The 25,022-nt window shown below is 42.9% G+C and overlaps 1 protein-coding gene across 1 annotated transcript in view; it reads left to right on the forward strand.

Annotated features, from left to right (window-relative positions):
• The window catches only part of LOC125933102 (pecanex-like protein 2), a 98,740-nt gene that overhangs the window by 15,584 nt on the left and 58,134 nt on the right, over positions 1-25,022 (forward strand). The window contains exons 2-5 of the mRNA XM_049645982.1: positions 12,124-12,329; positions 14,265-14,385; positions 15,141-15,177; positions 23,584-24,873. Of these exons, the coding sequence (XP_049501939.1) occupies positions 12,124-12,329; positions 14,265-14,385; positions 15,141-15,177; positions 23,584-24,873 (1,654 nt within the window). The remainder of the gene's footprint in view (positions 1-12,123; positions 12,330-14,264; positions 14,386-15,140; positions 15,178-23,583; positions 24,874-25,022) is intronic.

Below are 25,022 nucleotides of genomic sequence, written 5' to 3' on the forward strand. Positions count from 1 at the left end.
ATTTGAGCACCCGTGAGATCACAATATACTGATGTGCATTTAGGAGTGGGATGCATCCTATAGGAGGACCAGACATTAATGTCAGAATATGGGATCTATCCTGGATGCCGAAAGGGCTCGTCTCTATTCCCTGGAGTAGCTGCTGTGTTAGCAAGACTTGCTCTCAGACCTGCGAGTGGACTGTGGTTGGCTCCAGGATGGAAGAGAGTGGAGGGCGTCCACGTGCCCAAACTGCAAAGGATTGGAGGAGAGCTGACTCTGAAAAAGAGATGAATGTCTACTCATATCTCTTGGTTGTCAGAAAACCTTCACTTCTTAGAAATCTCCACTTCCTCTTGCAGAAGTCACCCTGTATTCCCACCATCAGGCACAATTCTTGAAGACCTTTCCTCGCTGACTCATGAGATTGGGGACCACGTCCCCCTTCCCATCATGGTAGCAAACTGCCTCTTGAGGTGCTGGTTTCCTTGATGTGCCGTCTCTGCCACGGTATCCTTTCTCCCTCCACACCTCCCATACCTGTCATCTCAGGAATACCTTGTCAAGCAGCCCAGGGTGGAAATCCCAACCTTGCCAGGAGTCAGCTACTTGCGACTTCTCCCTGCACTTGGCTTTGTCAGCTCCTGAGGAAAGCACAGTTTGTCCTTGCCATTGTTTGGGAGCCTTGAAAATGAGGGAGACCAGGGCCTGACATAACTGCTGAAGCCAAGAAAGCGCACAGTGCTGACTGTGGGTCAGGCACTGCAGGATGTGCAAAGAGTGGACTCAGCCCTTGCATTCAAGGAGTTTACAATTACCGGAAAGGAGAGTCCATAAAAGTGAGATAACCTTCTATGAGTGGCACAAATAATAAGCTGGTTTGGAAATCAGAGTGCTTAACACACGGTGTACCCTAAACCATTTACTCAGCAACTGATCAATAAAGAACGGTAAACATAACCAGTGATGTTGCAGAGAAAGGTGTATTCTGGCTTTCCTCATCCTGCATTTGTCATTCATTGCTTCTCAGTGTTCTGTGTGTGGCTTCATTTCCCCCTTTCTTCTGCAATGTGGGCCTTCTCAACAGTCTATCTCTGCATTTCATTGTCTTCTCTTTCCCTTGAGAGCCAAGCCACTCTGATGGCTTTGCCTGTTGTGTCTGTGCTAATGGCACATGCCCGGCACCCGCCATTCCCTAGATTCCCTAGATTCCCTAGATTCCTAGATTCCCTAGATTCCTAGATTCCCTAGATTCCCTAGATTCCCACTCCGGGTCCCATGTGATCTTTCTGGCATCATGCTCGAAGCCCAACTTCCCTGTGAGGCCTCCTAATGACAGCTCCCATTCTCTGTGATTTCTCCACCTTCTCTAACTGGACAACCTCATGCTCAGGTAGGACAGTTTATCTGAGTGAGACTTTCAGTTGTGCGCCATTCTGTATTATTTGTACACCACCCTGGTGTGATCATCTCATCTTACCGCCTTGACAGTTTACTCTTTGAGGCCAGGTTGGTTTGGGGCTTTGCCTTCAGTGGAGGGCCCCACAGCATACCCTTGTTATGCAATGATCAAGAAGCTGCAGGCTCAAGAGGGCTCTGATGTGAAAAGGTTTGTAACGAATCCACCAAGTGCTGGAGAGAGCTGCATAGGGCAGTGATGTGGTAAAAATGGGGCTTGGGAAGGGAAGCTGGGGAGTAGAGAGGGGAGATGAGCAAGCCAGCCCCCAGGGGCCTCCCAGCAGGGATGCGGCAGGTCTGAAAGGGCCCTGCAGCAGGCAGTGTCCTCCGGCTCTTTCCATATTTCCATGTTCATCTCAATCGTTTCTCCACCAGCCCCTCCCCAGGGCAGCCAGCTGCACTGGCTTCTTCACATCTCTGAGGCCACTTTATAGCTTTTGCACCTGTTCCCATGGCCTCGCATCTCCCCGCTCGCCTCTCCAAGTTACCTCTAGTTCATTCTTCAGTGCTCAACTGAAATGCCAGTTTCACGCAGGATCATTCCCTGGCACTCCAGACTACGTTAGGTCCCCTTGTTGGGCAAAAATAAATAAGTTAATTAATTTTGTAATTAGTTGTCATTAGGCTGTGCTAGAACAAAAGCTCCTTGAAGACAGACAGACGTGTGCGTGTTTGGTTCTCGGCTCCCTCCCCGGTGCCAGGCACAGCACTGGGACCGTGTGTCTCCAGCACGTCCTTGTGAGGAGCTAAGTGAATAAGAGGTGGCAGCGTGGTCGCTCTTCTGGCCCAGCTAACTCTGCGGGGCTTCGAGCTGTCGCTTACTCTGGGCAACAGACACTTGAGTGGATGTAATTTGACCTTGAGGAAATCTGGGAGAATCGGCGAGCTTTCTGAGGGACTGGTCCTGCTGAGCCTCTATTTTCAGGCAGAGGGACCTATGTGTTCATATTTCCCAGGTGGAAAATTCTGTGCTTAATCTCAAGTGCTATAAAATAATAATTACTTTTAAAAGTTGTGGTGAAACGCACATAACTTCAAACCTTTACCACCTTAATCATTTTTGAGAGTCGGGTTTCGGTAGTGTTGAGTATATTCATGTGGTTGTGCAACGAATCTCCAGAGCAGTTTTCGTCTTGCAAACCTGGAACTCTGTATTCGTTGAACAGCGTCTCCCCGGATCCCCCCTCTGCTGAGTGCCTGGTAAGCGTCATGTTACTTTCCCTTTCTGTGAATTTGATTCCTGTGTCATGTAAGCATAATCACACAGTACTTGTGTGTGTGTGTGTGTGATTGCTTATTTCCCTTAGCATAATGTCCCCTAGATTCATCTGGGTTGCAGCGTGTATCAAAATTTGCTACCATTTTAAAGGCCGAATAGTATTTCACTGTATAAATGGGCCACATTTTGTTTATTCATCTTTCCACAGGCACTTGGGTTCCTTCCATGTCTCGTTATTGTGAATAATGCTGCTGGAAACATGGATGAGCAAATATCTCTTTGAGACCTTGCTTTCATTTTTTTTTTTTTTTTTTTTTTTTTGGGTGGAAATAGAATTGCAGGATCATATGGTTATTCTATTTTTAACTTTCGGAGGAACTGCCATACTGTTTTCCATAAATAATAACTTTTTAAGATAAAAAAAAATATAGCAACTTACCATATGGTAGCTCCTTCCCAGTAGTCGTCCCCTTGCAGGATTATTCATTTATTCTGAGAATCCTGCCATAGATGCTGGTCGTCTCAGATGTTTCTTCGAGAGGCGTCTTTGGAGTTTCTCATGCTGACATAGGAGAGCAGGGGCCATCAGTTGTACTTTATATCATACTTTACAGGTTTTTGAGGTGATTTTGTGGAAAAAATCACAGTTTATGCGGGACAGCAGGCATCCACACGGATGGTTTCGTTAAGCTCCGCAACAGTCCTGAAGTAGGTCAGCCCCTTTCCGGTCTCCTCACCACTCCGTCCAGACTCCTGTGCACACTGGTGACCTTGTGGAGTGCAGACACCAGCTTTTCCCTTCCACACTTACACAGCCTTCTCTGCCCTTTCTTCATGATGAAGATCGAATCCCTAAGCCTGTGGTGTGTGACACCCTTCCTGTGGTACCGCTGTGCCCCCCCTGGAGTGTGCCTTGTGTCTCTTCCTGGAAGGCTCTGTGGTTTCACATGGGCTGCCTTGTGCCTGTCCTTCCTCAGTATCCTTCCCAGTTCTCACAGAGAGCAGCTTGCCCTGGAATGTTCTCCCCGGCTTCTCACCCCCGCCTCTCGGGCCAGGTGCACTGCAGTGGGCCAGAGTTACAGCACTGGGCGCTCCACCTTGTACCTGTCTCCTCCTCTATCTCGACTTTGAACTCTGTGAGCATAGGGACTAGGTTTCTATCTCTGTGTTTGGTGCAAGGTAATCACATATATATTTATGGGGCTAAGTAGTGGTTTTCAGTGAGCAGACCAAGTCTGCAACCCCTCCTGGGACATTTGGCAATGTCTGGAGACAATTTTGGTTTTCACACTCGAGGATTTGCTACTGGAACCGGGGCCAGGGATGCCTCTACCTTCTGCGGTGCACAGGACAACTCCCACAACAGAGAATTACTCAGCCCAAGATGTCAATAGCACTGGGGTTGAGAAACTCTAGGCTCAAAGAAGGAGGTTGATCATTATATAATATCAGTGGGTGATGTCCGTGACTCTAGTGGCCTTCACTGCAGTGTGATATTGTCTACTCCTTATATTATTGTTAAGTAGGTCCACTTCTTTTAGACTGGGAGAGATAACCGCCCCCAAGAAGCATTGGCAGTTTTTGTAAGGAGCATTTTGAGGTCCATCTCAATGACATTATCACAGTGGCATTTCAATTAAATGTCACAGTAGCATTTAAGGAGTGGGGGCCAGACATGCTGAACATACTGTGCAATGACTGATTGTAGTCTTTTCATTAGTTGATTTTGAAGAATATTGCTTAAGAATGAAGAAATGTAATATTTTGATCCATTGCATTTAAATATTAACTGAAACACACTTGAAATTTCATGACACTAAACATTTTTCCTATCATTTGGGTCTTGAGGGTACTTAAAATTCCTTATGAACAATGAAGGTACAAGTTTAGATTTATGTATCAAATATAGAATTGATCAGTTATAGTTTACATTTTGTAAACTTTCACATTATTAAATTCTTATTTTATTTTTAAATGTTTATTTATTTTGAGAGAGAGATAGAGTGCATCTATCTGTCTTTAGATAGAAGGAGGAGAAGAGAGGAAGGGAGAGAGAATCCCAGTCCACGCTGACATCACAGAGCCCGAGGCGGTGCCCAATCCCACAAACTGTGAGATCCGGACCTGAACCCAAATCAAGAGTCAGACGCTTAACCGACTGAGCCAGATGCCCCTAAATTCTCATTTTAAATTCAAAATCACACATTTCTTTCTGTTAGGCAACAATGACATTGATATTCAATGAGATCCACACTCAATATCGGTACAGATTCCCGGTTGAGATTATCATTGTGTCGAGATAGACATCTCTTTGCCTTCAATGAGTTTACTGATTGGTTCATCCTGTTGAGGTCAGTGAACATTAAACATGTAAATGAAATGTTACTTCTTACTGTGACCATCTGAAATGGAAAAGACAACATGTATCTAGATTTCTTGACTGTACTAGGCATTCATTGATTAAGCGGTCCACCACGAATATTCTTTTTTTTAACGTTTATTTATCTTTGAGACAGAGACAGAGCATGAACGGGGGAGGGTCAGAGAGAGAGGGAGACACAGAATCTGAAACAGGGTCCAGGCTCTGAGCTGTCAGCACAGAGCCCGACGCGGGGCTCGAACTCACGGAATATGAGATCATGACCTGAGCCGAAGTTGGACGCTTAATCAACTGAGCCACCCAGGTGCCCCCACCATGAATATTCTTTATGAGAAGAGGAGAGAGAGAGACCGAGGATTAGGTAATTGCAGATACCAGCTTTCGAAGTGGTTTTCAGAGCATTCCAGCCTACACAGATTCCTATTTTCATGCCCCTGCCTCAAATCTACCTCTGCAACCTTTGGCTGTTTTTCCATCTTATCGTTGCCTGTAGTACGGCCTTGACCATCCATACTTTTGCCACTTCTCTATCCAGTGTTTCCCCCAGGAAAGCCACACACAAAGGAAGAGGCCCAGGAGCTCAAAGAGCAGATCTGAAGACCGACAGCAGACCCAAAGCAGTCAAGTCGTAGGCCTAAGAGAACGTGTTCCATTCGTCTTCCTCCGAAGGATAGAGATAGGAGTAAGGCTGTCTTTGGAGAACCGGTCAGTCAGATTTCTCGATTCCACGCACCTCATCATTTAAAAATATTGGCAAGGCTGGCCTACTTCTGAGGGTACCGCAGGGAGGGCTCCCTCCATGTTCTGTCAGGAGTTTGACATGCTCGCTTGCCTTCTCACACGTCTCTGCCTCTGGCCTTCTCGACCGCATGCCCGGTACCCACAGGACTGCTGAGCTCGTTCCCATTTCTGTACAAAATCCACAGTTCCAGGTTTTCTGAGAAAGTTTTAAATGGAGTTTTTGTTGTTTTCTCATAATGGAAATTCACAAAATAGGTAAAGAACTGTGATTCAGGAGGTGAAAACCTGTCAACTCCTTCGTGTATTTAAATGCAGAGAAATGATTGTACTTCTCCATCTTGTGGCCTGATTTTCCCCTCCAAGGGAGTTACAGTTTCCTTAGATAGGACCCCAAATCCTACCTGAACGAAGTCATTGGAACTAATGCCTCAGCCCAACACTCTGCATTTGTGTATCGAATGAATGAATGAATGAATGAGGAATGGACGGCCGGATGGACAAAGCTCTTCTAGGTTGACAAAACGGATGAACAAGATGGGATCTCTCTTATCTCTGAAGCAGATAAGACACCTCAGTCTGCACCCTGTCTTTTGGGAATAACCTAGGGTCTTCTAATAGTCAAGCCCTGGTTAGGCTTCCGGAAACATGAACTAGGAGCTTCTGAAGCCTGTGTCTGCCCCAGATGGCATGAATACCCACACTGGGCAGTTCCTTGCAGCCAGAGGGAATATACTGGCATACAACAGGACTGTCGAGCACTCCTTGATGGTATATAAATGGCAAAAACCAGTGTGAATGCTACGGTTGGGAGATTAATGCCTTATCTGTTAGGCCACATATTCTGTGTAAAAACATTTTCTAAATTACTTGAAGCTTAACCTTAAAAGTGGGAAAACTCAATTTACTTTAACTACATTCATAGTTTTACATTCCCCTGCCTTCTCTGATAGTATATTGAGTATCGTTGAACATTTTCTTTGTACTTCTGGATATCTTATTATGTTTTTGTAGTGATGTCCCCAGAGATGACTGAGTCGTGTTTGTGTCTCAAAAAATGACCATACAAGTGACATGCCTTTTCATAGTTTTTTTTAAATACTTTTCCAACACTATGCTGTCATTTATTATGTTTTGCTACGTTATTGTGGTTACTTCTATTCCCTCCTCCTCCTCTGTCCTCCTGCCTCCCCCCTCCCACTTCTCTTCCTTCTCCTTCTTTCTCTTCTTCTCCTTCTTCTTTCCTATCCCGCCTTCTAATTTCTGTTATGGGCCGGGATACCAAATTTGTTAGACTTATTAGACGCCACGTAAATATGCCTAGAGTAAGAGTACAAAGCTTCCAACCCATTCTCTGAGTGAGTTGCCTTCTAGTCAAGGTCATAACCTTTATGCATAGACTTGATGGCCCAATAAATAGCACCTCCTTTCTTCTAAGCCACTTGAGGGAGACAGGGAGTCAAGCAGATGGAGTTCAGGGATCACCTTTATTACAAAGGAAGCTATTATTTGAACATGTGTTGTATCTGCAGGGAGGTAGACTTCCTAATTGTGAGCTGCGGCATTATGGAGCCTCACCTAGCTGTCAGGAGTGGTTGGAAAGCATTGGGCCTCTCTGACTTGGGACTGATGCTGGAGACCTTGCAGTATGGAGGGAGGCCACCCCAACCCACACCTGCTTGGTCAGGGCTGGCCCCTGGGACAGAAGGGAAGGCACGCCCATTTCCTGTTCCCCCAAATACTGGTCAGAAATCACTGAGGAAGGAGTTAGGAGCACAGAGAGGTCAGCTGTGTTTCCTCTCCTGGAAACCATAGGAGTGGAGAGGAGTTTCTCTCTAACAGTTATGTGTTTTGACTGCCCAGAAGATATTTACACTTTTTTTTTTCCTTCTGAGTCCTTGGTTCTCTGTCAGGTCATGGAAGTAGCTAGGTAAGTACCTTTCAGATGACAGGAGATATATGTACTTGTCACCTTGGAAGTATAACCCATTCTGTGCTTCAGCTTCTTCATTTTTAAGGTGAAAAAAAATTATTTCCAGAAGCCTTCTTCAAAATTAGTTTGTGAAAGTAGATCAGTGAGGAATCTTTATAAGATATACATTAAAAAAAGGTTGAACCCCCGAGAGTGCCCTTCTTTATGTCTGTACACTGAAACCCTCAGGAGTGGTTTATTCTCACTGGACACCGGTGTGATTTATAGGTAGTCCTCACTCAGCAGATTATTGATCTCTCCAGGCTACTCAAGAAATGGAAAACAATAACCCATTATCTTGAAGTTAAAAACCAGAGTGGTATAAAATGGCACAGCTACTATAAAAACAGCACGGAGTTTCCTCCAAAAATGAAACAGAGAATTGCTGTATAATCCAGCAATTTCACTTCTGGATATATGTCCAAAGGGATGGCAAGCAGGGTCTTGAAGAAATATTTGCACACTCACGTTTAGAGCAGCACTATTCACAACTGAAGGGTAAACAACCCAAGTGCCCATCGACAGATGAATGGATAAACAAAATGTGTAATGTGTGATAATGCGATATTATTCAGCCTTATAAGGGAAAGAAATTCTGACCCATGGTACAACATGGCTGAACTGAGGACATTATGCTAGGGGAAATAAGCCAGTCACAAAAGGATAAATACCGTATGATTCCAATGATGAGGTATCTAAAAGAGTCAAATTCGTAGAGACAAAAATAGAAACTTGGTTGCCAGGACTGGGGGAGGGAGAAATGGGGAATTACTATTTAATGGGTATAAACTTTCAGTTTGGGAAGACGAAGAAGTTCCAGAGATGGTGGTGAAGGATGTACAACAATGTGAATGTACTTAATGTCACTGAACTGTACGCTTAAAAATGGTTAAGATGGTAAATTTTATATTTACACATATTTTACCACAATAAAAAAAAAGTGGGTACACCCTGTGAGAGAGGCTGAGCTATGAACCTGAAGGAACAGCAGTGGCTTCCATCTGGGGGAACTGCGAGTGGTCTGGGTGTTCACTCAGACACATCTAGATGGCACCAAATTCCAAGAAATCCAGTTTTGTGAGCCGTGCGAATGACTACACTTGTAATTGCTTAGCTGGTAACAGCATGTTGTTTTTCATGAAATTATGTCAGAAAAAGTTTGGTCAAATGAGTTCTTATACCTCTAGTTATCTTAATAATGTGTCAGAGAACCACATACAGCTTTTCTTTGGCCAGGGGTATAATTTTGAAAAAGCGTTGCCTCCTATTGGTAATTAGAATGTGTTAAAATGATAAGTTCATGGAAACAAGGAAAAAAATTATTCAAAATCTGAATATACCTAATATGGAGGGAGGTGGGGGAAGTCTGATATAAATTAAAAGCCAATTAAAACTGATCATCCATGACACATCTCTTCCTAAGCCCTCCTTCTCTCCTTGCGTTCTTACGTGTAGGGACAGAAAATCCTACCTAGGAGCTGGGGGTCTTTTGGGGATTGAGCACAATGATGTCAGCAGTAAAATGGCCTTGAAAGTGATTTTCAGTGACGTCTCTGGAAGTGTAGAATTGGAGGAGCCCCCGCAGAGCTTGATTATATGGCATTAAAAAGGGGATATTTGGGAGGATTCTGGGTTCTGTTTGCAGGGTCTACTGAAGGAAGAGATTTTAAAGGAGAGCAGGGTATTTTGGGAGGAAGAATGTGCCATCTGTAGCATATTGTAAAACCTTTTCTCTCTCCCTGGAAATTTTCAGTAAAATATCTGTCTTTCACTATGGCCTGGTGGCGTCTATGGGCTTTTTGGGGATGTGACTAAGTGTCGGTGGTCCTTCATAGAGGACGAGACAAGGGCCTTTTCTCACCTGGGTTGCAAACTACATGCTAAACCTCATTGTAATTTCTTGCCTTCTCTTAACTTCAACACTGCCAAGCCAATGCTATATAGTCCATATTTATGAAGGTAAACTAAAAAGTAATACCTCTTCTTATTGTGGCAAGTCACTTTTTTCCAAATGAATTTTCTCCAATATCCATATGTAATCTTTTCTCTCTCACCTTTGCTAAGCATTCTCTTCTCAATGCCTGATGTTCCCCCTCCCCCCATTTATTTCTAATATAATTTGAATGGAAGCTTTCTGGTGGAAATGGAACCCCCAGTATTAGGTTCCTAGTGTTAGCTGCCACAGCAGGCAGAACCCCTAATCTCAGTGGTCTAATGAATCACAGGGTTATTTCTCACTTGTAGTACATGTCTGTCTCGGGTCTGTTAGGGCCTTGTTCCAGAGTCACCCAGGTATCCAAGCAGAAGGAAGATCTGCTGTCTTGCACATGGATCATCTAGAAAACACGGTCTCTGAGATTGCCTACTAAAGAGAAGAGGGAGATGAGGGAGGCACCTAGCTCAAAATTGTCTAGGCTTAGAAGTGACACCTGCCACTTCTCGTCATAGTCCAGTGGTCCAAAGTAGTCACATGGCTCTAGCCTGACTGCAAGGGAGGCTGGGAAATGCAGGAGACCACATGGGGTACTTAGCACGAATTCTTTCTGTGGCCCCTTACTAATCAGAGTACTATGAAGCCCAAGTTACATTATAATTTAAACAACTTTTGAATATAATTTGTGTATGATAGTATGCTAATCTATTCTCAGGACATTTGCTGGGTTTTATTCTTCCTTTATCAGTTTCTTTAAACTCACTGTCTAGCTTCTGCCTAAATTTTTTAGACCTGAAATACAGAGACATGTTACGAAAAAGTGCTGGGGACCATTAGTGGCCCCTATCACTCTTTCTCTGTTTTTAAACTTCTATGTTGCTTGAGGTTCATACAGTTTCTCATCAGGAGGTATATGTGTAAATGTGAAACCTATCTGCTTCCAGGTGGGGAACCTGACTTTCCCTGTCTCCCTTATCTATCTATCTATCTATCTATCTATCATCTATACTTGTTTTACTTAATCTTTAATTCACTTATTTATTAATTTATATTTATTTGTGGACTTTTTTTCCCATGGAGTAAAAGCAAGTCAGTGATGGTGAAAATTCTTCACTTTAGCTTTCCTTGTTGGTGATAGTTTTCCTCTTCCTTTATTCTTTTTGTTGGCTATGCTGTTTTGAAATGGTCTTACCTAGATGATGGACTATTATGGGACCATGGGGGGTTATTCAGGGGCTGCTTGGGAGCAGACTTGGGATGGGCCATGTTGTCTACAGGCTCAGCCAGTTCCAGGTCAAAGGAGAGACTATACTCATCACTGGATTTCTTGAGATCCTTCAGCAAGGTGCATTGATGAAAGGGTCTTGCTGTTTCTTGAGGCTGTCCTTGGTAGCGTCTTGAGACACTCTAGGATCTATTTCAATCTCCAAAGATAAGAACGTAGTTTGGCAAGGACTAGAGAACCTGCAGTCGTCCATGGTCCTGGGAGAGAACTAGAAAGGTATGTGGGGGATCCTCCAGGGTGGGACAATTGCATGGATCCCAGTGATTCCTTCTGTTTCTTGAGGGGATTGGACAGAATTGAACTGACCTTCACCATGAACTCCATGCCCAGATCCTTTCACACTGATGTAAATACCCCTTTTACCCTTTTGTAGCTCCTTGCCTGCATCACACCGCTAGGGAAATCCATGGCCTGATGGTGTTAACCCAACAAGAGAGCAGGGAAGGAAGGAAGGGGCCATGACATTAATCTTTCTCCTTCCTTCTTTCTTCTGTTCTCAACAAGGCTTTCTGTGTCTTGTTGAAGGAAACAGCATCTCAAAGGCCTTTCTCCGGCCTTTGCTACACGCAGATGCGTAGGAAGGTCAGTCAGATCAGGCTATGGAAAACAACTAGCTAATAGAGCATGGAAAGTCTCACTGTAACACACCTTCTGTTCTGTGGGATTCCTGCCTGCAGATGAAATGTTGGTCATTAGTGCCAGGATTATGAGCACCTGAGAAACAAGAAAAACAAAATTTTTTTTTTAATTTTTTTTTTCAACGTTTTTTATTTATTTTTGGGACAGAGAGAGACAGAGAATGAATGGGGGAGGGGCAGAGAGAGAGGGAGACACAGAATCGGAAACAGGCTCCAGGCTCCGAGGCATCAGCCCAGACCCACGGACCCACAGACTCACGGACCGCGAGATCGTGACCTGGCTGAAGTCGGACGCTTAACCAACTGCGCCACCCAGGCACCCCGAAAAACAAAATTTTTTAAGATAAACAGATAGCAGCTCTTTTTCCTCAGGTATTGCAACCAGGAACAGTTGTAAAACTAATAAAATTTGAAATCTTGCCCAGTTTATGTTTCATAAGTAGTCCCACAATGCTTTCAGATTTAAAACAAAAGATAATCCTCCAAACGGATACATTTTCTCTTTCTCTTCTCTTCTTTAGGCTTTTCCTCCAAATGCCATCACTGTATTTTTTTACTGCAGTTCAGTGACTATATTCTTCACAATCATCAAATTGGTCAGCTATCGCCTACACCTCATGTTTGATAAAGGAGAAGTAATTCAGCAGAGGCCCTCCAAAAAGAAAGAAAATCCAAGTAAAGACAAAGAGGCCAACAAGGAACACGTGACTAATCACAAAAATCAAAGGTAACATTTCTGTTGATGTGGCAGTTCATAATTTAAATGTTTCACCATTGGTGAAAATGTTTTCCATTTATTAGCTATTTGTGAAAATACACCAGTATAGGCAGACACAAATCTGTACATTTTTCTTCTATTGAACCATACACTTAAGCCTAAAATTGATACTGATAATCAAGACGATTTAACTATTAACATGACCTTATACCATGCTCCACAGTTCATTTGCATTAGGCTTAACAGAGCAAAGTATTTCACTTCAGCATTTTTATCTCATCATTTAAATGCTTAGTGCATGCCAGAGTATTTTCAAAAAGAACACTGGTGTTTATTAATATAGAAGTCATACGTTGCATGAAACTGAAATATTAAAAATGATTCTTAAGTGTCATTGTCACTTTTCTCGCCCATATTTCTGATAGTTCCTTAGGAGAGCATGTCTTATTTTTTTTCTAAATATTTTTTAACGTTTATTTACTTTTGAGAGACAGAGAGAGACAGGGCATGAGCAGGGGAGGGGCAGAGAGAGGGGGAGACCCAGAATCCGAAGAGGGCTCCAGGCTCCGAGCTGTCAGCACAGAGCCTGACGTGGGGCTCGAACCCACAAACCTCGAGATCATGACCTGAGCCGAGTCAGACGCTTAACCGACTGAGCCACCCAGGAGCCCCGAGCATGTCTTATTTTAAAGTAATATTTATTATTCTCCCTTAAAAACAAAATTTGAGAAGTGTCTATTCATGTTTTCTGCCCATTTCTTCACTGGGTTATTTGTTTTTCGGGTGTGGAGTTTGGTGAGCTCTTTATAGATTTTGGACACTAGCCCTTTGTCCGATATGTCATTTGCAAATATCTTTTCCCATTCCGTTGGTTGCCTTTTAGTTTTGTTGCCAAAATCTATAAAGAGCTCACCAAACTCCACACCCGAAAAAACAAATAACCCAGTGAAGAAATGGGCAGAAAACATGAATAGACACTTCTCTAAAGAAGACATCCGGATGGCCAACAGGCACATGAAAAGATGTTCAACGTCGCTCCTTATCAGGGAAATACAAATCAAAACCACACTCAGATATCACCTCACGCCAGTCAGAGTGGCCAAAATGAACAAATCAGGAGACTATAGATGCTGGAGAGGATGTGGAGAAACGGGAACCCTCTTGCACTGTTGGTGGGGATGCAAATTGGTGCAGCCACTCTGGAAAGCAGTGTGGAGGTTCCTCAGAAAATTAAAAATAGACCTACCCTAGGACCCAGCAATAGCACTGCTAGGAATTTACCCAAGGGATACAGGAGTACTGATGCATAGGGGCACGTGTACCCCAATGTTTATAGCAGCACTCTCAACAATAGCCAAATTATGGAAAGAGCCTAAATGTCCATCAACTGATGAATGGATAAAGAAATTGTGGTTTATATACACACTGGAATACTACGTGGCAATGAGAAGGAATGAAATATGGCCTTTTGTAGCAACGTGGATGGAACTGGAGAGTGTGATGCTAAGTGAAATAAGCCATACAGAGAAAGACAGATACCATATGGTTTCACTCTTATGTGGATCCTGAGAAACTTAACAGAAACCCATGGGGGAGGGGAAGGAAAAAAAAAAAAAGAGGTTAGAGTGGGAGAGAGCCAAAGCATAAGAGACTGTTAAAAACTGAGAACAAACTGAGGGTTGATGGGGGGTGGGAGGGAGGGGAGGGTGGGTGATGGGTATTGAGGAGGGCACCTTTTGGGATGAGCACTGGGTGTTGTATGGAAACCAATTTGACAATAAACTTCATATATTGAAAAAAAAAATAAAAACAAAATAAAAACAAAATTTGTACACAATGACGATTACACAATGGGATCTAGGAAAGGGACGTGTTTGGGGACTGCTACCCAGTCATAGTTCTGTTTGATAACATCACTGCTCTTGTGTTTCTCACATGGGTTAGCAGCACCAGGCAGATTAACAATGGCAAAAGGGAAGAGCCTCACCAGAACCTCTCCACGCCTCCCCTCCGCTGCAGCTCCAGAGGGCAGAGCATAAACTCTCAGCACTCATCTGGGCCACTGGTCAGTGTGTGTTTTTCTGTTTCACACTGTTCTTGTTGTGTAGTGTTGATCCTGCCTGGACGGGAACGTGCAGGGGTATTGCACGTTCAATACAGTTCAATACAATACAGTCAGTACTGCCCCCACGCTGTGGCTGACCGCATCTCAGGGTGTGGAAATGACCCCTGGGGGGCCCTTGGAGCCCGAGATAAACATCCAGTCTCATGCTGGAAGCACAACATTGGCCTCCTCTGCCGGCCGCCCCACCTGCCGGGCCTGCCACTCTGGCCAGAAGAACCTGTCGGCAGACCTTGACCTCCTTCTCCTCTGCTCCTGTCTGTGATTCATCTGAATCACCATATTTGCAGTGTCCTCCCCTGGAATCAACTACACTACCCCACATGTCCACATTGAATCACGCCTGTCTCTTGGGCAGTCACTAAATCCCCTTCGTTCCAGACTAACTTTATTGGGCTGTATTCGTGGGTAGCATACCGTAGCCCCTTTCTCTCTCTCCTTTTCACTTTCTTAATTATCAAATGCCCTTTTATCACAGTACAGTGGTCTTGCTTGGGCGTCTACACTTACCTAGATTTCGTATTCGTTTCTGCTCTCCATTTTATTAGACGCTGAAGCAGAGCAGACACTGTGTAGTCTCTTCCCCACGTGCCATTTGGGAAGACAGTAACGGCTGCTTCAGGGGTCCGCTGACTGCCCAGAGATGGGCACCAAGCTGAGTCATGGATTGATTTTTTTTTGTTCTTCTGTTTGTCTAGGAGTTGCCGGCACAGGAAACAGTGGAAGATCTCAAAGGTAGAGTGTTCATTACCGCCATTTAATATTTCATCACAGCATTAGCTTCAGGGAAGTGAAAAAGAATTCTTGTAAAACAGAATGCCAGTGAATTAATTCAAAGTAAGAACTGTACCTAAGAAGGCGTAGTTCTAGTTCAACTTCATTTCTCTCACTCTTACTTTTCATTATTTCTCATGAGAATTTGTGCATCATTTCTGCATCTAAATTGTAATATTTCATCGATCGTATGTCATTGTGCTTTCTCCAGTCTGCGTTTATTTCATGTGGCTCAGAACAGCAGATAGAAAACAGGATCAGTTCATCATTGATTTTCAAGCTTTTTATTGTAGTAATTCCATTGAAAAATGACAGAGGAAATTATAGAGTGTTCCAGGGACTGCATTTCCTTCAAGTTACGAATTTTGTTTCTGGGAATTTTCTTTTAAGCCCCCAGACCTGTTTCACTTTTTTACAAAGATTTCATTTTCTTATCTTTTGATTGTTTTCAGAAAACTCAGAAAAGAGCTTTTGGAGGCCCGAATTAACTACTTCCTTTCTCTGCAATTCTATTTTTTTGGAGTGCTACTACAAAGAGAAATTTATGCCCTATTTAAGTTTTGAAAGTAGCATAAAATTTTATCTTCGGTAAAACAGCTGAAATTAGCACTTGGGTCTGAAAACCTGAAATTAAGTTTATTTTTTCATCACTCAGCTAAATTCCATGAGAATATGTAAGGGATTTTTTGAATTCTTTTTACTATGTTACTACTACCGAAAAGAAGTGAGTGTTAACTTAGGTTTCAAATATTTTAGTTACAAAGTTTCATGACAGTGTTATTTGTGTTATTTTATGTCCATTTACACACACACACACACACACACACACACACACACACACACATTTTTGTCATTTTAGGCTACTTATTCCAGATCAAGCTTACTGTTGCTATTAATGCCATTACTTTATATTTTCAGTATTTGTTCTGGCCCTTTTTAACCTCACCATTCTAATTGAAACAATTCCTTCCTTCCTTCCTTCCTTCCTTCCTTCCTTCCTTCCTTCCTTCCTGGTAGTAGGAATTGCAGTAGAGACTTTGCATGCATGATGAATGAAATTCTGAGTCATAACAAGTAAAACGTACAGGTTATGTTTAGATCCACACCTGACTGCTAAATCCAATGTGTTTTCAACAACACTGCACTAAAGCAATTTTTTTTTTCTAGACCAATCTCATAATACACTATCCTAGTATTCAATTCTTTTTGTTGTTAAAAGGCACGGTAGTGTTGTTTATTTTTTTAACAGGTCTATTGAGATATAATTCAGATGCCATGCAATCCACTCATTCTAAGTATACAATTTAATGGCTTTTAGTATATTCACAGAATTGCATATCCGTCATCATAATCAATTTTAGAATATTTTCCTTACCTTGAAGTGAAACCACGCTTAGCCACACTCCTCAATCACCCCACGTTCTCCAGGCTCAGGCCACCACTAATCTTCTTTCTGTCTCTATGAATTTGCCCATTCTGGACATTTCATACAGCGTGGTCTCTTGTGACTGGCTCCTTTCACTTAGCATAACGTTTCCAGGGTTTATCTATGTTGTAGCTTTGTATCATTGCTTCATTTCTTTTTATTGCCAAGTAATATTCCATTCAGTGGCTGTACCGCATTTTGTTTATCATTCATCAGTTGATGGACTTTGTGTTCTTTCCCCTTTTGGGCTGTTATAAATAATGCTTCAGTGAACATTCATTGGGCCAGTTTTTGTGTGGACATGTGTTTTCATTTTCTTGGATATGTACCTAAGAGTGGCATTGCCGGGTCACGTAGTTACTCTGTTTCATCATTTGAGGATCTACCAGATTGTTTTAGAAAGCAGGTGTATCAGTTTACATTCCCACCATCAATACATGAAGGTCACAATTTCTCCATGTCTTTCCTGACACTTGTGATTGTCTGTATGTTTGATTATAGCCATTCTAGTGAGTATGAATGGTGTCTCACTTTGGCTTTGATTTACATGAAATTAGTTATTTTTCTAATGCCTAATGATATTGATGTTGTCACCATCATTATCTTTAGAGAAATGTCTATTCAAGTCCTTTGCCCAGTTTTTAAAAACTTTTAAAATGTTTATTCATTTATTTTTGAGAAAGAGAGAGAGAGAGAGAGAGAGAGAGAGAGAATCCCAAGCAGGCTCCATGCTGTCAGCACAGAGCCTGATGCGGGGCTCAAACTCACAAACCGTTAGATCATGACCTGTGCCGAAACCAAGAGTCGGATGCTTAACCGACTGAGCCACCCAGGTGTCCCCTATTTGTCCAGTTTTTATTCAGATTGTCTTTCTATGGTAAGTTGTAAGAATTCTTTATATATTTTATTTTATTTTTAACTTTTTTAACATTTATTTATTATTGAGAGACAGAGAGAGATAGAGTATGAGCATAGGAGGGGCAGAGAGAGGAGAAGACACAGAATCTGCAGGAGGCTCCAGGCTCCGAGCTATCAGCACAGAGCCCGACATGGGGCTCAAACTCACAAACTGCGAGATCATGACCTGAGCTGAAGTCGGACGCTTAACCGGCTAAGCCACCCAGACGCCCCCTTTATAAATTTTAGATATGAGTCCCTGATCAGATATAGTTGCAAATATTTTCTCCCAGTCTGTCGGTTGTCTTGTCCCTTTGTTACTGGGGTCCTTTAAAATGCTGAAGTTTTTAATTTTTATGAAGTCTACTTTACTGTTTTGTTGTTATTATTGTTGTTGCTTGGGCTTTTTGTGTCACGTATAAGAAACCATTGCTGAATCCAAGTTCATGAAGATTTATTCCTGTTTTATTCTAAGAGTTTTACGGTTTTAGCTCTTATAATCAGGTCTGTGATCTGTTTTGAATCAATTTTTGTGTATGATGTGAGGTAGGGGTCCAACTTAATTCTTTTGCACATGTTTTTTGTTGTCCTAGGATCATTTATTGAACAGACTGTTTGCTCCCCATTAACTTGTGTTGGCACCGTGCTGAAAATCAGTTGACCATACATGTAAAAGTTTATGTTGGACTTTCAGTTCTATTCTTTTGGTATATATATCTATCATTATGCCATTATCAGACCATCTTGATTGTAGTAGCTGTGTAACAAGTTTTGAAACTGGGAACTGTGAGTCCTCTAACTTATTTTGGCTATCCTGGGTCTTCTACATTGCCATGTGACCTATCAATTTCTGTAAACAATATATCTGGGATATTGATAAGGATTTTATTAAATCTGTGGATAAATTGGGGAAGAATTGCCATCTTAACAATATTGCATTTTCCAGTCCATGAACTTGGGATGTCTTTCCATTTATTTAGTTCTTCTTCGAATTCTTTTAACAATGTTTTGTAGGTCTTCAGTGTATAAGTCTGGTACCCTTGTTAAATTTATTCCTAAGTATTTTATTTTTTAAATACTCTTATAACTGGGATTGTATTCTTATTTAATTTTACCTTGTTTATTGGTAGTGTATGGAAATAGAATTGATTTTTGCACATTGATTTCATATTGTACAAACTTCCTAAATGTTTATTAGTTGTAATAGTTATTTAGTGGATTCCTTAGGATCTTCTATAAATAGAATGATATCATCTGTGAATAGAGATCCTTTGCTTTTCCTTTTCTAATCTGGTTGCCTTTTTTTTTTTTTTATTGACTAATTGCTCTGTCTGCAATTTCCAGTACAATGTTTATTGGATGTTATGAGAGTAGATATCATTTCTTTGTTTCTGATCATATGGGGAAAGCATTCAGTCTTTCACCTTTTTATATGATGTTAGATTTGGGTGTTTCATAAATAGCCTGTGTCAGGTTGAGGAAATTCTCTTCTAATTTCAGTTTGTTGAATATTTTTTATCATGAGAGGGTACTGGATTTTTGTCAAATGCTTTTTCTGTATGTCTTGACATGATCATATAGCTTTGCCATAGTATCTTTCTTGATGTGTGTGTGTGTGTGTGTGTGTGTGTATTTAGTAATATAGTATGTTTTTTATAGTTAAAGTGTCAAGGATAGAAAACAAATGACTGTACTGGGTTAGATTTCATTGCTCAGCAATATCTTGGTAGAGTCATTTTAGGCCAACTATTTTTCTTAGTTTTCCAGGTAGGAAATTTATTATTGTCATTTTTACTCAGGATTAAGCAGGCACTGAGGTATGACGTGCTGATGTGTTCCCAAAGACCCATTTATAGGCCATGGTATGGCTTTATTCATTTATGTACAATAAGTTGTAGTTACCAACTTTCTTCCCTTGGCTTTCATGATAGCACACTTTCCTGACTGACTTCCTTCTCAATGTCCTTTGATTTATCCTCCTCTGTTGTTTGACATGTAAGGGCTGGAGTACCCTTGGTCTTGGGCCCCTTTCTCTTCTCTAGATACCAGGTCTTCCTTGGCGATCTCACATCTAGCTTTAAATACCATCTGTGAAATGATGGTGAGTAAATCTGTTTCTCCAATTTTGACCTCAATCTGGACTTCTGTCCCAGGCATCCAGTTGCCTACACCTATTTTCCTCCCGGATCAGGTGTCTAATAGTCATATTAAATGGATCACCACCAGATCTCTCAGTGGATGTCTCTAAATCTGTATCTCCTCTGGTTTTGTCCTTATCAGTAAACAGCCCCACCATCAGTCCTGTTATCAAAGCTTTAAAGTCAAGGAGTTTTCCTTGGTTTCTCTTTCCCCCACTACCGTTAGCTTCAGTCCATCAGCAAGTCCTGTCAGTTCGACTCCAAAACATATTTCAAATTTATCTCTTTCTCTCCGTGTCCACCACTACTGCCCTAGTCCAAAACACTGTCATTCATCAGCTGCAGCAGCCTCTTCCCTGGTCTCTCTTCCAATTTTATCGTACCTCCACAGTCTATCCCTCACGCAGCATGCAGGGTTATTTTTAAAATCCTCGTTCAGATCATGTGCCCCTTGAAAAACTTCTGCTGGATTCACATTATTCTCAGCATAAAATCCACGTGCCACACTTTGGCTTATATTTTGGACCCTGCCAGCCTTGTGGATCTCTCTTCTTCTCATGCTCCCTTTGCTTTTCTGCTCCAGCTTCATGGACTTTCTTTCTCTTCCTCAAACATGCCAAGCAAGTTCCCATCACAGGGCCTTTGCACTAAATCCTTATTTGCTTTAAAACCTAGGGTGCTCTTTCCTCTCGTCTGGTACGTCAGGAAATGGTCCTGTGGGCATACAAATCTGTGCGGTCACAATTGTGTGGTGTGGGAAGTAATGAAACAAAGATGCTTTATGAATGTTTTTTATAGACCCAACCCAAGACCCCGTTCCTCAGGCCCTGCCTGGTGGTTTGGATTCCTCCTGCAATATTTTTATTCATTTTCAACTGTGCACTTGATATTGTGCAGTCATGGAAAGCGTCTCTGATGAGACCACATTCAAGTTTAGATCTGAATGGCAAAGTAAAGGAGCCATACATACAGATAGAGAGGCCATGTGAGGGAGTAGAAGAGCATCAGGTCAGGACTCAGGGGATCTGGGCTCTAGTCGTAGATCTGTCAGTAGTGTGGCGAACTTGGACATGTTTCTAGACACTTCCGTTCTTCTATTTCCATGACAAGGCATCTACTCTGTAGAATAGGAAAACCTGCATAGCGTTGCTACAAACTCAAATAATTTTCACTATCATCATCAACCAACATTCATGAGTGTGGATAAGATAATAGGTTGGTTTCTTTGGAGGATTCAGTGAGCATAAATTGTGGTTATTTTTCTAGAACACCATGCAGCCCAGTTAGGAAGGTAATTTAAATGTACATTTAAAAAGAGCTACAGTTTAAAAAGTGTATGGTAAATAAAGTTTAGTCCTACAGACATTAATTGCTTAAGGATTTCAGAAGAGAGCTTATTTCTGGTTTAGGTGATCATGGAAAGTTACATGTTGGAGGAGGTTATGAAAAAAGCCTTGAATGGGGTCCCCAGTGGGCGAGGAGAAAGAACAGTCCAGATGGGAGAGATAGGCCCAGAGTTTGTACTAGAGTCAAAGAAAGTCTTCTGACTACAACAGTGTAGTGACTCAATTCTTTCTACCAGAGTGTCCTTGGAGGGAGGGGAGGGGGTGTATATTCCACCTGCTCCAGAGGGTCATAGGCTGAATCAGCCTATGGCAAGGATTAAAAAAATCATGTTATATCTTAAAATGTTTCATTCTTTTTCATCATATGCTCATTTGTTTACATAATAAGGTAATATTTTATATTACCTCAAGAGTTGTATTTATTTTTTTTCCTCTAATATTTAAGTAAATGACAAGTTGCTTATCCTGGCTTTCCTGTGGCTTTGCAGACCCTCGCAATAGACCCCTTGAGCCCCTAGAGAACACTCTTCATGATAGAAGTGAAGGAAAACTGAGGTATTGATTGAATGACCATAAGGCTGGGCAAGAAAGAGAAACCAAAGTATTACCCGAGGGTTTCAAGCTTAAGAGGCTTAGGGAATGGTAGGGTCATTAACAGATATAGGAAGCTGGGAGGATAGAGCTCACTCAGTCACCATCGTAAGTATTGCAGATACAATTTAGAAATGTTTTGGGGCGCCTGGGTGGCTCAGTCAGTTAAGCGTCTGACTTCGGCTCAGGTCATGATCTCGCGGTCCGTGAGTTCGAACCCCGCGTCGGGCTCTGGGCTGACAGCTCAGAGCCTGGAGCCTGTTTCGGATTCTGTGTCTCCCTCTCTCTCTGATCCTCTCCTGCTCATCCTCGGTCTCTCTCTGTCTCAAAAATAAACAAATGTTTAAAAAAAATTTTTAAAAAAAGAAATGTTTTGAAAATTTATGAATCACATCAGAAGTGTGAGGTTATCATTGTCCTCAGACCAAGGTGCTAACAAGCCCAGTGCCAAGCCCTTGGCCTACTGTTTTCTGCATCTATCCTTCTAGATCCTCATGGCGGCCTTAAGAGTTTGGTATAATTATTCCCATTTTACAGGTAAGAGGTTGAAGACGAGAGCAGTGTTTCTCCCTGGGGCTGTCCTCCCCAGGGAATGTTTGACAGTGTCTGGGGGCATTTTCCATTGTCATGATTGAGGGCACAGTTGCTCCTGACATCAAGTAGGCACAGGCCAGGGATGTTGCTAAACATCTCACAATGCAGAGGACAGCCCCCACCGCAAAGATTTATCTGCTCCCAAGTGAGAACAGAGCCACAGTTGAAGATCTTGGTTTAAAAAAATGTTTTTTAATGTTTGTTTATTTTTGAGAGTGTGGGGGAGGGACACAGAGAGAGGGAGACACAGAATCCAAAGCAGGCTGCAGGCTCTGAGCTGTCAGCACAGAGCCCGACGCGGGGCCCGAACCCACAAACCGGGAGATTGTGACCTGAGTTGAAATCGGATGCTCAACCAACTGAGCTACCTAGGCATCCTGAGGATCTTGGTTTAGAAGGATTAAGTACCTTGCTCAAGGTAACGGATTAAGGATTAAGTACCTTGCCCAAGTACCTTGCCCAAGGTAACATAGCTAGTAAGTAGCAGAGCCAGGACCTTCCTGACAATAAGTCCCAAACATGTTGCTTAAAACATATCAGTGTGCCTCCCAAGGTCACAAAACAGCAAAATCTAAAAGTCTGAATTATTATGTTTAAATACCGAGATTTTAAAAACAATTTCAGAGTGGAGGTGATATTTTAAAAATAAGCATCCAGCAATAGCACTATTAGGAATTTATCCAAAGGATACAGGAATGCTGATTCATAGGGGCACACGTTCCCCTATGTTTATAGCAGCGCTTTCAACAATAGCCAAATTATGGAAAGAGCTTAAGTGTCCATTAACTGATGAATGGATAAAGAAGATGTGGTTTATGTACATAATGGAATACTACTTGGCAATGGGAAAGAATGAAATCTGGCCATTTGCAGCAACGTGGATGGAACTGGAGGGTATTATGCTAAGTGAAGTAAGTCAGTCAGCAAAAGACAGATATGTTTTCACTCATATGTGGAATTTGAGAAACTTAACAGAAGACCAAGGGAGAAGAGAAGGGGAAAAAATAGTTTCAAACAGAGAGAGAGGCAGACCATGAGACTCTTAAATACAGAGAACAAATGGAGGTTGATGGGGGGAGCAAGGGAGGGGAAAACGGGTGTTGGGCATTGAGGAGGGCACTTGTTGGGATGACGCTGGGTGTTGTACATAAGCGATGAATCATGGGAATCTACTCCCAAAGCCAAGAGTGCACTCTATACGCTGTATGTGAGCTAACTTGACAATAAATTATATTACAAAAATAAAAGAACAAAAATAAGCATCCAACCACACCGGTTGCTAGGGCTGCTTTTCTCGCTTTGCATTACGAGGTCTCACCCCGGGACGGCACTCACCCGTTTCGGGAGCTAAGAAAGTGCCTGTGGTTTATTTCAGGTGTCATTCTCTCAGAAGACCAACCTGTAGCACCTGTGTTATCTACCTCACCTGGTGTCAGAACAGGAAGTAAAGTGTGCGCGCCGGAAACCACGACCACGCCAGCGATCCCCAGGAAACCAGCTGTGGCAGGAAGTCCAGCCAGCGACGAAGGGAAAGAGAGGGGAGGCAGGCGGCAGCCCCCGCTCCGCCACAGGTCCGAGGGCGGCTTAGTGGAGAAAGAAGCCTCGAAGAAGTTGCCACACCTGTCTCTGTCTCAGTACGACTTACTAGAAACCGATGTCTCTTTCCAGCCTTGGGGGAGTGAGAATTCAGTCCTGAGTCCCGAACCGGCGAATTACGCCTCGGGCTCCTTAAGGGACCGGTGGCAAAGGGAGTCCCCTCCAGACAGCCTGAGCAGTAGCTGCCCTCAGTGCAACACTGTAATCGCCAGACCTGCACGTGCGTCACCGGATGCCTCCCGGCAGGCGGACCCGCCCTTGAAGCAGGAAGTGGACTACTCGGATAGCGAGGTAGCTGTCACTCTCATTGACACTTCTCAACCTGGAGACCCACTGAGTCTGCATGAACCCATTAAAATTGTCATCACCATGAGCAGTACTCCGAACTCCATGACAGACTTGGAAAGTTCGCTCCACCTAAAGGTGATTGGCACTGAGAGAGCTGGCTTCACGTCTGACGCTGAGCCGGCTGCCCCGGGGGTGGCCAGTCCTCCCAACACGGAGCAGATAAGAATTCCTGTCATCACACTGGAGCTCTCTGAGGATGGGGCAGGAGGCGCCGTGTGTCCCGAAGGCAGTGGAGGTGACAGGAGTCCCGAGAGATTGATGGTGGAGGCATCATCCAATCAGTGTTCTGGCTACGAATCTGGGGAAGGAGGAAATGCCACAAAGGATGGCAGTCCTTCCCCCACAGGAGACCGCTGTGAAGCAACCCCCCCATTCACACCTCACGCGGCCCCTGAGTCTGAGGGCGGAAAGGAAGGCCAGGCTAACCTTGACCCATCATCTTGTAAAACCAGCCATGAAAAGAGACACGCCCGGGTTCTCAGCGTGGACAGTGGTACAGATGTCTTCTTGAGCAAAAGTTCCGCAGAAATTATTAGCGATAAAGAAAAAACAATACCAACTTCCAAATCTGACCTGGAGGCTAAGGAAGGACAAATACCAAATGAATCCAACTTCCTCGAATTTGTCTCCCTATTAGAGTCAATCAATACTTCCAAGCTGTCGGCGTCCAACCAAAGGAATGGCTCAGTGGAGCAGAACAAAGACAGTGGGCTTCTCGGAGGTATGATTCCACATCATTTCTGACGTGCTGATGCAGAGAAGGCAATACATGTGTGAATTACCTTCTGTGATGCAAAGAAGGCAATACATGTGTGAATTACCTTCTGTGATGCAAAGAAGGCAATACATGTGTGAATTACCTTCTGTGAT

This window comes from Panthera uncia, chromosome D2 (genome assembly GCF_023721935.1).
Source record: "Panthera uncia isolate 11264 chromosome D2, Puncia_PCG_1.0, whole genome shotgun sequence".
NCBI lineage: Eukaryota > Metazoa > Chordata > Mammalia > Carnivora > Felidae > Panthera > Panthera uncia.